This window comes from Impatiens glandulifera, chromosome 7 (genome assembly GCF_907164915.1).
Source record: "Impatiens glandulifera chromosome 7, dImpGla2.1, whole genome shotgun sequence".
NCBI classification, from domain to species: Eukaryota; Viridiplantae; Streptophyta; class Magnoliopsida; order Ericales; family Balsaminaceae; genus Impatiens; species Impatiens glandulifera.
In genome coordinates this window covers 50,272,997-50,290,011 of record NC_061868.1, presented here as the reverse complement: position 1 = coordinate 50,290,011, position 17,015 = coordinate 50,272,997, and the positions used below count along the sequence as shown (strand labels likewise).

Below are 17,015 nucleotides of genomic sequence, written 5' to 3'. Positions count from 1 at the left end.
CTCGTGAGGGCTTATATGAGTGGCTGGTTATGCCGTGTGGTCTGTCGAATGCTCCTAGCACCTTTATGCGTATGATGAACCAGGCTCTTCGCCCTTTCATTGGGAAGTTTGCTCACAATCATGCTGTTAATCGCTCCACTGGTTTCAGTCCTTTCCATGTGATTTACGGGCTGTCTCCGCGTGCTCCTCTTGATTTGTTAGCGCTGCCCAGCAAGGTGCGTCCTCATTCCACTGCTGCGGATTTTGTTGGTCAGTTGGCTCAGGTTCATCAGACCACTCATGACCGCTTGGTTGCTGCTACTGCCAAGTACAAGGAGAAGGCTGATTCGAGAAGGCGTGCTGTTGATTTTGAAGTTGGTGACTTTGTGTGGGCTATTCTGACTAAGGATCGTTTTCCAGCTCATGAATATAGCAAGCTTGCTGCTAAGAAGATTGGTCCTGTTGAGATTGTGGAGAAGATCAACCCCAATGCTTATCGTTTACGCCTTCCCAGCCATGTGCGTACCTCTGATGTGTTCAATGTGAAGCATCTTGTTCCTTTTGTGGGTGAGTCTTCTTCTGATGAGGATGATGCGGTTCCAGATTCGAGGACGAATCTTTTCTACCCTGGGGGGAATGATGCGGTGCGAGTCGAAGAGATTGGAAGATAATCTAATTAAGGAAGGGATTGGAAGATATATTCTAATCAAGGAAAGGATTATAATATATATTCTAATTAAGGAAGAGATTACAAGGGATATTCTAAATTAAGTAGGGATATTCTTGTTATGGAAGGAATATCCTAAATTAGTGTAATTAAATTGTAATTAGACGTAATTCCTAATTTAATACGTGTAAGTCCTATAAATACCCTGAAGGTATTCCATTGTAAGGGAGAAGAAGATTATTAATCAGAAAACGAGGTTTCCTCAATATCTATCAATTTCGGTATTCGTAAGAATCAACGAATCTTGATAAAGATTCATCCTAGCCACGCACGCTGCATCAGTTTGTCCTCTCAATAGCATGGAAGGGCTTATTGCGGTCACAATATATTGTGAAGTAATGTACAATCTATCGCCTGAATGATTAACCCAAATTTCGATTTACATTATAGAACTTGTGAAATAATTAATTAAATAAAGGAGGATGATAATGATGCGAATTTTCGTGCGAGAAATGTAATAAATGAGTGATGAAAATTGTGCGAATTAGTGCAATAAATACATTTATCATCCCATTCCATCCCAATTTATTTCTTTATATTTTTTTATTAGGTGTTGTTTATACCATATTATATAAAATAAAATTTTATAAATAAATTTTTTAATATAATATATAATTTAATATATTGAAAATTTATATTATTATAAAAAAATAATTTTAAACTCTTATAAAATATAAATAATAAATAAATATATTAATAATATTATATATTTAACTGCGTTTATACTTTTCAAGTTGAAATTGAAGCAGTGTCATTCATGGGCACAAATAATATCTCCGTTTCATCCCGGTCAAACTTGAAAAAAATCTCTCCAAAAATAGATCGTATTGAAAACTGAAAGACCGAATTACAAGATCAAACATCTCAATATTGTAAATGCCATAAATACTTATTTAGATTATTTCTCTTATAAGGTATAATTCATTAAATATGTATTTATAATATAAGTTTATTTACAAAAATAAGTCAATTTATTAGAATAAATAGATGCATGAGATATCAAATGCTCAAATCCTTTTTTGTGAGAAAATCCCATCACAATTTAGTTTTTTTTAATTACAGTTAATTATTTGAACAAAACAAATAAATAATGACTTTGTTATTAACTTTTGTTAATCAAGATTTATGATTTGTTTAAGTATTATTATAGATAAACTTCACTTGGGTATAACACAAAAAGTCAAAATAACATTATTTAATTATTCTTTCATGAATATTTGAATTCTCAAAATAATTCAAACCAGGAAAACTGGAAAAAGAAAAAAAAACAAAAAACTAAAGACGTTACAACTTTAAAAAATAGTAATTACAAAAAAATTTGAATAGGTTCACCAAATATATGGGTCCCGTGATGAATTGAGAATTTCCTTCTTTCGAATGCGTAAAGCGCGATGAAAATCATTTTCAAATTTCATTACATCCCAGCCGTCCGTTTCCATTTCCTTTCTTTTCCGTTCTTGTTCTTTATTTAGCAAGCCACTCTTACAGATCTTGTTCATCTAATTTTTTTTATACGATTTAAAGTGAGTTAGAGAGAGAGAGAGAGATGAACAAGTTCATCTGAATGTATCTGAATCGAGAATTGAACAAGTTCTCATCAGATTGGGTATCAAGAAATGAGCTCACCAGACCTCAAGAACAATCCGAAAGATATTTCAATTTCTCCTTGAATTTATGAGAGTAAGCAGCTATTAATCGGTCTCGTTATTCTGGAGTTCTCTTCATTTCAACTTACAGGTAATTTTTCCCCTTCCAAATTCAAATTCTTGATGCTACTACATTACATCTGAACCTGCATTTCATTTCCCCTTCCTCAGAATGCTTCGGGATTACAAATACCCTCGCCGAAATTCAAAAAGTTTGGATTCGGATGAGATTGAAAATGTGCCAGTAAATCCTAGGGATTCGTTGGGTTCTCAGACCTCTGTCGATCTTACTAGGCCTCCCCTCAACACGATTCAAGAACCAAGCCCAAGCAAATTAGTTCTCGACCAAGAACATGGTTTCAAGAACTCCAAAGTTGATAGAACGCCCACTAAAACAAAGAGAAAAAGTACCGATTCTCTTCAAACACCCGACAACCCTTTTTTGCCAAGGAAAAACCGGTTTGGCTGGGCACAGAAGAATGAGTCCAGTGAAGTATTCGAGGAGGGCCGGTTTGATTTTTCTAATTATGCTGTTAGCCAATCGAGCCGAGGTGCTGGGGGCAGTTTAGCTCCTATGACTACTCCAAGGTCGACTAAGACAGTTGGTAGAGCTAATTCAGAGTTCAGTTCTACTCAGAGCACTCCTACTAAGAGTGTTAGCAAGCCACTGAATCCTGCTCCAATGAGTGTTCCCCGGCCTCCAGTAAATGGAGCTCCTAGAATTGGGAGCTATGCTGCTTTGTCCAAAGGGCCGTCCACTGTTGTTAATACAGTTGAGGTTCCACATTTCGATCTTAAAGAAGATCCATCTTTCTGGATGGATCATAGTGTACAGGCAAGAATCTAAAGTATCCCAACCATTTATGTTATCTTGGTATTGAAGTTTGTGCTTAACTTTTTCTTTGTTATCATAGGTTTTGATACGAGTTCGTCCTCTCAATAGCATGGAAAAGGGTTCTTATGGTTATAATAGATGTCTGAAGCAAGAGAGTGTACAATCTATCACCTGGATTGGTCAGCCAGAAACTCGATTTACATTTGACCATGTAGCTTGTGAAACAATTAATCAAGTGAGATTTGGAAACTGAACTATGATGCTCTTTGCAACTGAAGTTCTAATTTGGCTGCATGCTTATAATGATTGCCAATTTTCACAGGAAACACTTTTTAGAATGGTTGGTCTGCCTATAGTGGAAAACTGTTTGTCTGGATACAATAGTTGTATGTTTGCCTATGGGCAGGTAAGTAGAAAAATAATAGGTTATTTGTATATGATAGATAGACAATCTTCTAATTTTCTCTTGACACTGATGTAGACGGGAAGTGGAAAGACCCACACAATGCTGGGAGAGATAGATGAATTGCAAGTCAGGCCCTCCCCAAATCGTGGAATGACACCTAGAACATTTGAGTTCTTATTTGCCAGAATCCGAGCTGTAACTTGTTGACTTATTACTATCTTCATAACTTTTTACTTTTAGTGATTGTTTTCTTCATTATTTGAGTGATCTTTGATTTTTAATATATTTTCCAATTCATAGGAAGAAGAAAGCAGAAGAGATGAGAAACTGAAATACAACTGCAAGTGTTCCTTCCTAGAGATATATAATGAACAAATCACTGATCTTCTTGATCCTTCTTCTACAAATTTATCAGTAAGATCCATTTTCTCATAAGGTTGTAATGTATTGTTAATATCTGTAGAGTGATTCTCAACATACCATATGTGTAGATACGAGAGGATGTCAAAAAGGGTGTCTATGTTGAAAATCTTTCAGAGTTTGAAGTTCAAACCGTTGGCGACATTCTCACTCTTTTGAGCCAGGTGATTATGTAGCTCATGGTTTTATCTGTCATTTTCTGCGATTTGAAATATCGGCATTCATTTGTTGCATACACTGAATCCCACAACTTATTTTGACAGGGTTCTTCGAATAGACGAGTAGCAGCTACAAATATGAACAGAGAGAGTAGCCGTTCCCACAGTGTTTTTACATGTGTTATTGAGAGTAGATGGGAAAAAGATAACAATTGCAACCTAAGATTTGCACGATTAAATCTTGTTGATCTCGCTGGCTCGGAAAGGTATCGTTTCAGTTGTTTTTATGCTATTACTGAAGAACTGAATAATTAAGTCGTGAAAAGGAAAACAGTGCTTACAATTACTGTGGTCCTGATTGTCCATTACAGGCAGAAAAGTTCTGGTGCTGAAGGCGAACGCCTTAAGGAGGCAGCAAATATTAACAAATCATTGTCCACATTAGGGTACAAAATCCATGTCTCTTTTCATACACTATTGTAGCATAAAGTTTTCAAAAAGTAATTTCCTTTTCTGTGCTTATAATTTTTTACATTGAATTATCTGCTCTTTTGTAGTCACGTGATCATGGTTTTAGTAGATGTCGCAAATGGAAAGATGAAGCATATTCCTTACAGGGATTCAAGGCTGACTTTTCTTCTTCAGGCAAATCCTGATTTGTCAATTGTGATTAAGAAGTTTCTATCTGTTCTTTTCTGTTTCATTGCTGAAAACAAGAGTCTTGCAGGACTCACTTGGTGGTAACTCAAAGACGATGATAATTGCCAACATAAGCCCTTCCATCTGGTAGGCGCCGCGCATCTTCTTATACTTCATCATATTTTGGATTGCAGAATTTGCTCAAATTTGAAACATTGCACTGAATCATTTTTACTCTCCAGTTGTGCTGCTGAAACTCTTAACACTTTAAAGTTTGCTCAAAGAGCAAAGCTCATTCAGAACAATGTGAGTTCACCTGTAATGTTATGTGAATTTGGATATCCAGTTAACATACAAAACTAGTCTTGAAACTCACTCATAGTGGTACTTTAATCCTGAAGGCTATTGTGAACGAAGATTCTTCTGGTGATGTCATTGTACTGCAACACCAGATTCTGCTTCTCAAAGTCGGTATCTAGTTTAATTTTAACAAGATACTGTGCACCTCTGTGCTCATTTGTTCATCATTATCTAATCTGTACTCTCTTGATTAGGAGGAACTTTCTTCCCTCAAACGGCAACAAAATGTATCCAGATCTTTATCTTTTGGGATGGTTGATAGACTACAGTACCATGAAAATGCTTGCAATGATAAAGGAGTTGAAATTGATCAGCAGCACTGTGACACTTTTGTATCTGAGTCTAAGGATGTTCTTATGTTGTCTTCTAAGCAGGTAAACATGGTCCTCCTAAGTTTTGAAGTTGTAATTACACTGGTAAAAGTCAAAGAAATTAATGATTCTAGTTGATGGATTGCCATAATTCATCTGTAGGAAGTAAATGCCTTGTTTTGATATATTGTATAAAAAACATGCTTTTAGCCTATTGTTTTTCCCTTTAAGGTTGTCGTTTAGCTCTGAAACCATAATGATCTTATTTTACTACCATGAACCACTCTCCTTCAGACGAGTTTATCTTATCTTTATCCTTTTAAATCATTTGTTTTCCTTTAGCTGAGATCATTGGAGACAACTCTTGCTGGTGCTTTGAGAAGAGAGCAGATGTCAGATACTACAATTAAGCAACTTGAAGCTGAGATGGAGCAACTGAACCGCTTGGTAATCTCTTACAACTGTGAACCTTCTTTCTATTTAATCTTAGGTAGTTAGGTTCCTTAATTAATTTTCTTCTCCTTCTTTCATGAGAAGTAAATGGCTGTTGAGAAAACTTATAAGTTGTTCACATCACTTGACCTTTGAGTCCCTTAATAATATCTATCACAAGGTTAATCAAAGAGAGGAGGACACCAGGTGCACAAAAATGATGTTGAAATTTCGGGAAGAAAAAATCCAGAGGTTGGAGTCACTTGTTGGTGGCCTAATTCCTCCAGATGCTTATTTACAGCAAGAGAATACTTCATTATCTGAAGAGATTGAGCTCCTTAAAGCCAGACTAGAGAGAAATCCAGAAGTGACTCGCTTTGCTAGAGAAAATATCAGGCTTTTAGAACAACTGAGAAGGTATATTTTTTCTGGCTAAGAAATTCTTGTCAACTGGTTCTTTGTCTAGCGGATTTAACAAAATAATTTTTACGATCATAGATTTCAAGATTTCTATGAAGAAGGGGAGAGGGAAATGCTACTATCAGAGCTATCTCAACTGCGTGAGCAGGTAATATATTAAGTGTACATGCTATATATTTCATCCTAATCTTGTTATTTTCTGTGATCTGAAACCATATAAGCGAATCATTTTTGCAGATGGTTTATTTTCTTGATGTGAATTTGAGACAGCAAGATCATCCTCAACCAAAAGTCCCTCCTCTGGTAAACCTGACAAAGTAGCATGCTTCCTGTTTTTTTAGGGAATTTCACTTTGAAAAGCTGGCTTCTCACAATTTGACTTAAATGTTACAATTTTTCTTAATGCAGGAAGCTGTAAAAATTATTAAGGAGACTGAGTCACTCCAATTGCAGGTTGCTTTATAATTTTAGTAAGGGTTTTTCAATGATCTCTCATGAATCTTCATAACTAAGATTGTCTTACTATTGATTTCAGTTAAACACAACTCTCAAAGAGATGGAAGACTACAAAACAAGCTTAACCTCATGTTTAGAGAATAATGCACGGCTTAGAAAGTAAGAATAATATCACTTCTTCTTCAAGGTTGTTTTCTGCTCTCTGTGACTTCTCTGTAATGAAAGCACTATTATTTTTCTATCCTATGCAGTGAAGTTAATGAGTTGCGTGGCTCTCTGAATGGTCTTGAATCTGCTCCTGATTGCAGTACTGAAGTCATAAAGGTGATTTTTGTTTAATATTTCATGAACCACCATTTGTGAAGAATAAAATGACTGAGAAATCAGTAATGAAAATGAATAATTGGTTAGACGGGGACTCAATATTGTTTTCAGCCACCCAGTAGTGCGATTGAAAAATGATGAATTCGAGATGACTCAGATGCTGGTTTTCATAAGGTTCTACAATTGTAGTAATGTATTTAAGTATTTATTAATCTTCTTGTAACAATTCATGACTTTCAGGAGCCAATAATTGAAGCTAAATGTCCTGACAGCCAATATCTCAAAGAAGTTGGAAACAATGATAGAATGATGTGGCATGAAACTATTGCACAACACTCGGAAGAACTAGTGGACTTGCAACTAGAACTTGATATTCTAAAGATTGTTCTTAGAGAAGAAAGATCGTCTTATGTTGAAATGGAGGAAAAGGAAAAGGATTTTCACAGGGATCTTGAGTTGGTAAATAGGAAGCTTTTATTGATGACTGAACAGTATGAAAATGTAAAAGCAGAACATAAGGATGCAACAACTGTTATTGAAGCACTTGAGTCCCAACAGCTTCTCTCAATCCATGAAATTGAAGATCTTAGGAATAAAAACAATCTGTATGCACGTCTGTTAAAAGACAGCGATCTTGAAATCTCTTCATTGAAGGAGAAAATACCATGTAATGATGCAAGCGATCCCATGTCTTCCAATCATTTAGAGGGCACAGATTCCCCTTTACAAACAAAACTAAAGAAGATGCAAGAGTCTCTTGAAAAGGCCAAAAGGATTAATATTTGGTACCAAAAAGATCGTTCATTACAAGCATGTAATGAAGAAGAAATGGATGAGGTCCGTAGGCAAGCTGAAGCCGAAACTGCAGAGGTGATAGTATCCTTGCAAGATGAACTCAACATTCTTCAGCAGCAAGTCAATCTCAATAATCAAGAGGAGACAGAGTCCAAAGACAAGTTGATGCATCTGCAAGCTGATTTGGAGGAGCTACATGAGAAATCATCTCTTATGGCCCAAGATAACGAAAGATTAAATGAAGAGCTACAACGAAAGGATGAAGAATTGAGAGCATTATCTGAACACTGGGAGTTATTGATCAAAGAAATTGAAACTGATCTTGTTGATGGGCACACGATGCTAGATGATGCTTCTCACCAGATTGACATAATTTCTAGTTCATTGCCACAGAAGAGGGCCTGGATATCTGAGCAAGTCTGCAATATCCAGAAAGTGGTTGCTGAAAGAGATTTACGGATTGAAGATCTCAAAATTTGTTTAAATGATGTTAACGAGAAAAGAAATGATATGGAAAGCATGCTGAGGTCTTTGAGAGGGGCAACTCTTGTAATAACTGAAGCACATCAGCAAGATTGCATGACAAAGGAGAAAGAAATTATGTTCCTGAAGTCTCAACTTAGCTCAAAAGTATCTACAAGTGCAATACTAGAGAATCAGTTCATGCAGAAGACAGAGCAACTGCAAAAAGTGTCCAAATGTGCCCTTGTTGCTTTTGTGATAGTGAACCGACTCTCTGAGGTGAACTCCATGTATTCGGATGAATTAAAGCTGAAGGATGCATTTATTCATGAACAAGCTGCTGAAGTAATCGAAGCACAAAAGCAGGTTCTCTCTCTAAGTAGTGAGTTAAGTCACTTGGAGGAAACTTCTGTTGATCTAAGATTGCAGCTTGCTATGGAGAAAAAGCACGCTGGCACTATGGAACAGAAGCTGGAAGATATTCAAAAAGAGGGCATTTTGAAAATGGGCGAGAAGGTTACTGAACTACAAAACGGTGTTTCAGAACTCAAGTCTTGCATGAATATTTCAACTGAGATTGTTAATGGTCAAGATGATGACAACTTCAAAGGAAACCCTTTTCCTATGACCAGCAATCTAATATTTGATTCACAGGTAAACTAACTAACTCACTTGCTTCCTGCCTTCCTCTGTAGACATTTTCCATCTATATGTTCTGAAACATTAATGCCTTCATAAATTTCTAAGCTAACTGTTGTTGCAGGCAAAAAATCAAATGAAACTGGAGAACAACATACTTGACATTGAGGATGTGAAAGCAGATGTTCTAGATTCTTCTTTGGAGGTGCATAGGAATATTCCTGAGAGTACATATGAACAAAGAGCCCCAGTTGATCAGATCATTGGGAAAGATCGTACCTACAGAGATGCTACTATTATTCTTTTGAGAAAAGAAATAGAATATGCTCTTGGAAGCTTAAAAGAAGTAAAAGCTGAGATGACCAAGCTGCGTCAAGAGAAAGATGAGGCTTTGATGTCTGAAAAACAGAGTAGGGAGAAAATTAAATGTCTTCATTCCCAGTTACTTTCCTTTGAGGCAACCGTGGATAACTATGAGCAGCAAACTGGACAAAAAGTTACATCTTTGGATCATAAGTTGAAGGCAATTCAAGAACTTGTGCAAGAAACTAGCTGTTGTTGGTGCCGTGAAAGAGAGGTGAATGTTTCTAATTTGAAAACTGTAGAAATAGTCCAACTATATTTATTTTATTTTAGTCTCTAATTTATTCCTCTCTTAAATAAATTAATTGAAATATTTTATGAATTTTAATTTTCATTAATTGAAGAGATTATTAGTTTTGATATTATAGGAATACTGAATTATCCTAATTGAGAAAAATAGCTCCTAAACTTGTATAAATAGATATAACCTATTATGAAAATAATATATCAAAAGTATCTATCTCTCTCTGAATTAAATTTTTTCACATAGTATCATAGCATAGTTTTTGTTCTTGAGTAAACTGACCACTGTCTTCTGTTACTTCTACCATGGCCAGAGTAGCCATTGGTGGAGGGCTCTAATAGTCCTATCAACCTTGTTTTTACCTCTATTGATTTTATCTCTGTGCAACACTTCTGCCCCGACTGTGTCAATCTAGTGTACACCACTCCACAGACACTCCCCGGAGTCTCTTTTTGACATCGACCTTCTTTTGACAATTGTCCTTAAAGCTACTCATTTTTAAGTTGAATCGAGTACTTCTAAGCACCTTTGTTTGGGCTCAATTAAGTCATTCACATGTCTCATAGTCATTGGTTTAAAATATGTTGTCTTGTTTGAGGAGAGTGTGAAAATGGTAAACTAGATTTATTTTAGTCTCTAAATTATAAATATATATATATATATATGTTAGAATAAATTATTTGAGATGTTTTAAGAATTTTAAATCTTAAATGAAGAAATTATAATAAATTAATTGTGATATTTTAGGATTCTTATTTATTCTAATTGAAAAAATTAGCTGTTAAACTTGTATATCTATTATGAGAATAATATATCAAAATCATCTATCTCTCTACATTAAAAAAATTCCAAACAAAAAAACTATTTACTAATATTATGATCTTAAGAATGGTTATGAAGTTTAACTATACATTTTCATGTCTTTAAGCTAACAGCCGTTTTCCCTCTGTACAGTTACTAGAGTTTGAACTTTGTGATGCAAAGGTAGAGGCAGAGCAGAGAAATTTTGAATCTTCTTGTATTCTTGCTAAATTTGAAGAGGCTCAGGATACTATGAAAGAAGCAGACATTGTGATTAATGGGTTGATGATAGCAAATGAAACTGTGAAGCTCAAAGTTGAAGAGATGAAGAAGATGGAGAGCACCTTGACCAAAGAGAATAATGCCCTTTCTGAAGAGGTGCAAAGCTTGAAATCTTCCTGCCATCTAAAAGATGGGAAATATCAAGTCCTCAAGGAACAATATGCTTCAGATTTAGAAGAATTGAAGAAGGTGGTTGTTGAGCTGGATTGTATCATATCCTGTATTATGAAGTCTTTCATGGAAGATTATGCACCTGTAGCTAATGATATCCTATGCTTGAAATCTCAATTTAAAGAGTCAATGAAGTTGATGCATACATGGATTGAAGATGTTTGGTCAGAGATTATTGTGAAGGATTCTGCCGTTTCTGTCCTACATCTTTGCCATATGGGAATACTGTTGGAAACAGTAACTGGGTTGAACGCAGAGAATGGTCTACTCGATAATGGGCTTGCTGAATCAAACTCCGTCATATCTGAACTGAGGGAGCATAATTCTAAATCAAGAGATGAGCTTGAGATGTGTAGAACCCTAAAGGGGAAACTATTAGCTGATATAAAGAAAGGTTTTGACCGCATAACTATTAAGGAAGATGAAACTAGTGAACTGAAAATGACGCTAGACAGCTTTGAGAAGAAGATATCAGATCTGCAGTCTCAAGAGGAGTTGATGTTGCATAGATCTAAATACATGGGATCTGAGCTCTCCTTTCTAATAAAAGAGTTAGACCTTAGCAACTCTGTCATTCGGGCTTCTCTATCAGATCAGGAGAAGTTATTGAAGGGTCAAGAGGAGGAGTTGAAACTTCAGGAGGAGAATTTGTTGCTAAGCCTTTGCATGAATGACCTTGAGTCTCTGATCCTAATGTCAGAGATTGAACAGATGGCTTATCAAAAAGCTAATGCAGAAGCAAAAAGTATATGTTCTGCAACAATATTTGAGGACCTGAAGAGGGAGATGGTTCTTCTGGAAGTAGATGCAGCAGTGAAAGAACACATCTTGTTGGACAAGGAAGACAAACATAATGTTTTACAGAAAGAGTTTGATGAAGCACAGAGTGAGAGACAAAGACTGAATTTGATGATTAGCGAAAACAATTTTGAACTTTCAGAGATGAGAAAGAGGAATAAAGCTCTTAATCAAGATGTTCAAGTATTGAAGGATTCTGTGGCTTCAAATGATAACTTAAAAAGCAAACTCAATGAGGTTTTGGAAACGAATGTGAGGTTGTCATTTGAAGTTCAGGAACTGGAAGCTGTTCGTGAAAATTTAATATATGAGATAAAGGCAAGGGAAACTGGTCTTGAGGACCTGAAGAGTGAGATGGTTCTCTTGTCTGTATATGCAGCAATGAAAGAACACATCTGGCTGGACAAGGAAGATGAACATCATATTTTACAGAAAGAGTTTGATGAAGCACAGCATGAGAGGCACAAACTGAATTTAAAGATTAGCCAAAACAATTTTGAAATTTCAGAGATGAGAAAAAGGAATGAAGCTCTTAATCAAGATGTGCAAGTGTTGAAGGATTCTGTGGCTTCAAATGATAACTTGAAAAACAAACTCAATGAGGTTCTGGAAACGAATGTGAGATTGTCATTGGAGGTTCAGAAACTGGAAGTTGTTCGTGAAGATTTAACATATGAGATAAAGGCAAGGGAAACTGCTCTTGAGGACCTGAAGAGGGAGATGGTTCTCCTTGAAGTAGATTCAACAGTGAAAGAACACATCTTGTTGGACAAGAAAGATGAGCATAATGTTTTACAGAAAGAGTTTGATGAAGCACAGAGAGAGAGGCAAGGATTGAACTTGATGATTAGCCAAAACAGTTTTGTAATTTCAGAGATGAGAAAGACAAACGAAGCTCTTAATCAAGATGTTCAAGTGTTGAAGGATTCTGTTGCTTCAAATGATAACATGAAAAGAAAACTCAATGAGGTTTTGGAAACGAATGTGGGCTTGTCATTGAAGGTTCAAGAACTGGAAGCTGTTCGAGAAAATTTAATATATGAGATAAAGGCAAGGGGAACCGCTCTTGAAAATTCTTCTGAAAGCATTCGAGAATTGGAAGCTGTTCATGAGTCTGCTCTTCAAGATCTGGAGGAGAAGAGGTCACAATTGGCATCAATTTTTGATATCATACACTCGATAAATTTACAGAATGATCATGACAAAGTAAATGCTGAAATGAAAACTGTTCAGTTATCTCAGTCTGTTGCTCAAAACAAATTGTCCTCAAAAACCAAAGATTTGCAAAAACACATTGACAGATTTTATGATTTGAAGGAGCAGAACACTTCCTTGAGAAGTAAACTTTTGTCTCAAAGAAAGAGTAGTTATGAGTTAAATGCTCCGTTGAACTCAAAATTATTGCATTGTGTCAACTCTGTTGAGAACATGAGTATGTTGTGTGACCAGGTATTTAATCTTTTGACTGATGAAAGTACTGTACTGGAGAAAATTTTCAAGGAAGTAGACAAAGAATTGGAAATGACATCCGTGTTTACGAAAGAGCTGGACTGTTTGGAGAAACTTGCTGATAAGCTTATATCCGAAAATCTGTTTCATGAAACTGAGCTGTCCAGGAAAGATGAAATTCTGAAAGGATTGCTATTTGATCTGAGCTTGTTGCAGGAGTCTGCATCTAATGCGAAGGACCAAAAAGATGAAATAAAAGAATTGACGGATTCATTACACGTTTTAGAGGGTGAACTTATAAATGTGACATACAAATTGGATGGTGCTGTTGCTAACGGTCAAGTGCTTGAAAATCAACTGGAGGAAAAGTTGGGAATCATTTGCAGTCTTCAGTTGGAAATAGCACATCTAAGTAACTCATCAAATTTGCTCTCGGTTAAAAATCATGAATTGACATCCGAAATTTCACATGCCTTACAAGTGAAAATTTCCACTGAGGAGGAGTTGTTTGAGATTGAGAAAGTAAATGAAAGTTTAGAAAGGCAGGTAATTGAAGTGAGTGCCACCATTGGCGAATTGAATTATTCAGTTGAATCCTTGAAGGCCACTTTGAATTCAGTTTCTACTCAGCGAGATGACCTCCAAGCTGAACTCCTCATTATGAAGGAGAAGTTGGAAACAACAGAAGCTCTTGCTGAGGAAAACAAAACAATTGCTACAGAAGCACACCAGGTATACAAACTTGCATATGAACCTGTTTTACTAGCCGTACATAAACTTTTATCTTCTCCCTCATATATCCTCTGTTTGTTTTAGACTGCTGAAACTATGAAGCAATATGCTGAAGAGAAGGAGAAGGAGGTAAAGCTGTTAGAGAAGTCTGTGGAAGAGCTGGAATATATTATTAATGTGCTCGAGACCAAGGTGATTATTTGAAGAGCTTGACATTTAGTTGGGCGAGCTTTATCATTTTGTTTTCTTTCATGTTCTGATGCACTTTGTGCTTTTACAGGTTGACATTGTTAAAGGAGAAGCTGAACGACAAACACTAGAGAGAGAAGAACTTGAAATGGAGCTTCATGTCATAAAGCAGCAGATGAACAATATCAGCAGTAATGATACTGACATAAAAAGGTTGATATTCATCATGTAGCTGATGTAGATATCTGAAGAAACATGTAGTTAAGTTAATTATTCTGTTCTCTATATTCAGGCATCTTGACGTAAAAGAGAACAAACTTCAAGAAGCCATTCATCGCATGCAAGTTCATGAAAAAGAGATTGCCAGCAAGGATTCAGAGGTGAAATTCTAGCTTTGTGTCCTTGTTAATATCGGGCAATTGAGTTTACTTATGTTTTTCCCAGGGTAGTAGTTTGAGCACTATGTTTTTTTTAATTTTCCTTGTGTTGTTTTGTTTCTCAACAGATAGCTCAGTTCAAGACTCATATTGCCGAGTTAAATTTACATGCCGAGGCACAAGCTCTTGAATATAAGCAAAAGGTAACCTTAGCAATGCTTCACATCTTATGACTGAGAGAAATATGCACTTGATATCAGAACTTTTTCTGAAGTGTGATTTTGAACTTCAAACAGTTTAAAGCATTGGAAGAGATGGCTGAGCAAGTAAAAACTCAAGGCCAATCTCTGTCTCTAACAAATGTCCCATCATCAAGCAAATTGGAAAAAAATGGATCCAAACCTAAGGGTTCTGGTTCCCCTTTTAAATGCATAGGACTTGGGTTAGCACAACAAGTGAAATCTGAGAATCATGAGGAACTCACAGCTGGAAGATTTCGTATTGAAGAACTTGAAGCCTTAGCTGCATCAAGACAAAAAGAGGTAATGTTGGTGCACTTTCTGCTTTTACTAATCACTCGGACTGATTTTGTAAAGATAGTTTTCAATTCAATTTTTTTGTCTTATCCTCAGATCTTCACGCTGAAAGCAAAATTAGCCTCTACTGAAAGCATGACACATGATGTTATTCGTGACTTGCTAGGAATAAAACTGGACATGACTAATTATGCGGTAAAGTTTGGAGTTCATATATTTCTTGTTTGGAGTTCATATATTTCTTGTTGACAGTAGTTTGTCTTAGAGGCACAAAATAAAGTTTCTGCTCGCATTGCATGTTTGAATGAAATAGCTTCCACTTTTTAGGGTTTAATGTCTATTTTGTTTATCTTTGTTAATCTCAGTCATTGATGGATCAACAACAAGTGCAAAAAATTGCTGAGAAGTCGCTACTTCACAGCATTGAAACTCAGGTATAGTTGCAGTTTTTCAATTACATAATTTGGAAGTTGAAAGAATATTATGTTTTCTTTTCTCCTAAATATAATTTTGATTGCAGGAGCCAGAGGTCATCAAGTTAAGGCAGCAGCTCAACGAATTTGTTGAGGAGAGGAAGGGGTACACATCAAATACTACAATGATCTACCATGCTTTTATTCAGTTAGGTTTACTAGCATGCCTAATTAGGTTTGAGGACTTCATGTAGATGGCTAGAGGAAATTGATAGGAAACAGGCTGAGTTGGTAGCGGCACAGGTTGCATTGGAAAAACTTCATCAGCGAGATCGGTTATTGTCAGCAGAAAATGGAATTTTCAAGGTTAAAATAGTTTAGTATTTTTTGCTGTGATCTTATGACCTTTTGGGAAGATATATATGATTTCTTAATCAGGGTTATCTTCTTTGTTGCAGATGGAGAATGCAAATCACAAAAAGAAGATTTCAGAGCTTGAAGATCAAGTGTATAAATTATCTGGGCAGCAAAATCTGCAGCAAAGGATTCATCATCATGCTAAAATTAAGGTCACCATATATCAGATGCATTTGCTTCAATCCTTAATGCCATTACAACTTCTAAGCTTTGCTTCCTATATACTTATTAAATCATCTGACAAAATTTGACAGGAAGAAAACAATATCTTGAGAAGCCAGAACGATGAATTTTGCATAAAACTAAGGCGCACTGAGTCTATCCTTTCTCGTGCAAGAGATGAGCTCGCTCATTATCGTGAGATGAATGGAAAGAGCCCCCATATTGATTATGACGAGGAGCAAAGATTGAGTAACATGTTGAAGGTTAGTAAAAGACAACAAATATATAAATTTAAATAAAAAAAAACCTCTGTTCTGTCGGATTTTCAGATACTTTGGCCTAGGCTAACAGCTTGTGAATGTGCAACAGGAAACTGAAGAGGAGAGGCTTGAACTTGCTCAGAAGTTGGTTGGTTTGTGTACAAGTGTTCTTAAGGTATGTTTTCCTTTATTTTTCCCTTCTCATTTCTAGTAGTGTACAGCCTCTCATACGGACTTGTTTGAATTCTCAATTTAACAGGCTGCAGGGATGACAATATCGATATCTGATGTGAGCATTCCTCTGGCTGAAGAAGCACTCCAGCAACTAATGAACCGGGTCTCTTCACTCGATAGGGAGTTAGAAGATGTTAAATTCAAGGTGACAAAGCATTATTATTATTGATATTAGTTGTAGATTGGTGAAGTATTTATTTGAGGATGAGATTTGATGGTTCGTCATCTTGTTTCAATTGAACATTTATGACAGACAGTCTTTAAATTTTGTTAATGATGCAGAATCGAATTACAAATGAAAGAATCAAGTTATCAGAGCTTGTGAGACCGGGGACAGATGAGAACCAAAGGACACCAAACACAGCCCCACAAGCTCCATTTCTTTCTAGTCTTGATCCATAGTCGTCGTCGGCCCAATTGAAGTCGAACGTGGATTTTATACATTGTATGTACCAGCTACTCTTAATTTTCTTCTTGGAAAAAAAATTATACTAAAGAATTTGTATAGTTCTTTCCATGTAAAGGCGTCACAAAGTTATTTGAAATCTATTCAAATTTTGTTGTTCAATATTTAAATA

At 35.9% G+C, this 17,015-nt stretch overlaps 1 protein-coding gene across 2 annotated transcripts; it reads left to right on the top strand.

Moving 5' to 3' along the window:
• The first annotated feature begins 2,205 nt into the window (after nt 1–2,205).
• LOC124944392 (kinesin-like protein KIN-12D) lies at nt 2,206–17,005 on the top strand. Of its 2 annotated transcripts, XM_047484639.1 has the most exons (39): nt 2,206–2,443; nt 2,524–3,187; nt 3,267–3,422; nt 3,510–3,593; nt 3,669–3,788; nt 3,894–4,007; nt 4,085–4,177; nt 4,277–4,437; nt 4,543–4,617; nt 4,729–4,816; nt 4,899–4,957; nt 5,053–5,116; nt 5,212–5,277; nt 5,365–5,544; nt 5,824–5,928; nt 6,095–6,330; nt 6,412–6,481; nt 6,571–6,636; nt 6,742–6,786; nt 6,869–6,948; nt 7,041–7,113; nt 7,354–9,024; nt 9,134–9,586; nt 10,571–12,996; nt 13,069–13,849; nt 13,934–14,041; nt 14,130–14,251; nt 14,331–14,418; nt 14,544–14,618; nt 14,712–14,957; nt 15,048–15,146; nt 15,317–15,385; nt 15,472–15,530; nt 15,619–15,730; nt 15,823–15,933; nt 16,036–16,206; nt 16,313–16,378; nt 16,463–16,582; nt 16,720–17,005. In XM_047484639.1, the coding sequence occupies exons 2-39, from the start codon at nt 2,525–2,527 to the stop codon at nt 16,837–16,839; spliced, it is 9,495 nt and encodes a 3,164-aa protein (XP_047340595.1). In that variant the 5' UTR covers nt 2,206–2,443; nt 2,524; the 3' UTR covers nt 16,840–17,005. The 2 variants fall into 2 exon arrangements, with proteins under 2 accessions (XP_047340595.1, XP_047340594.1); XM_047484638.1 differs by having other exon boundaries at nt 10,571–13,849.
• The last annotated feature ends 10 nt before the right edge of the window (nt 17,006–17,015 follow it).

Coding starts and splice junctions, on each gene's coding strand:
- LOC124944392 (XM_047484638.1), top strand. CDS start 2,525: ATGCTTCGGGATTACAAATACCCTCGCCGAAATTCAAAAAGTTTGGAT. Junction 4,438..4,542: donor GATCTCGCTGGCTCGGAAAG/GTATCGTTTCAG, acceptor TGTCCATTACAG/GCAGAAAAGTTCTGGTGCTG. Junction 16,207..16,312: donor GATTGAGTAACATGTTGAAG/GTTAGTAAAAGA, acceptor AATGTGCAACAG/GAAACTGAAGAGGAGAGGCT.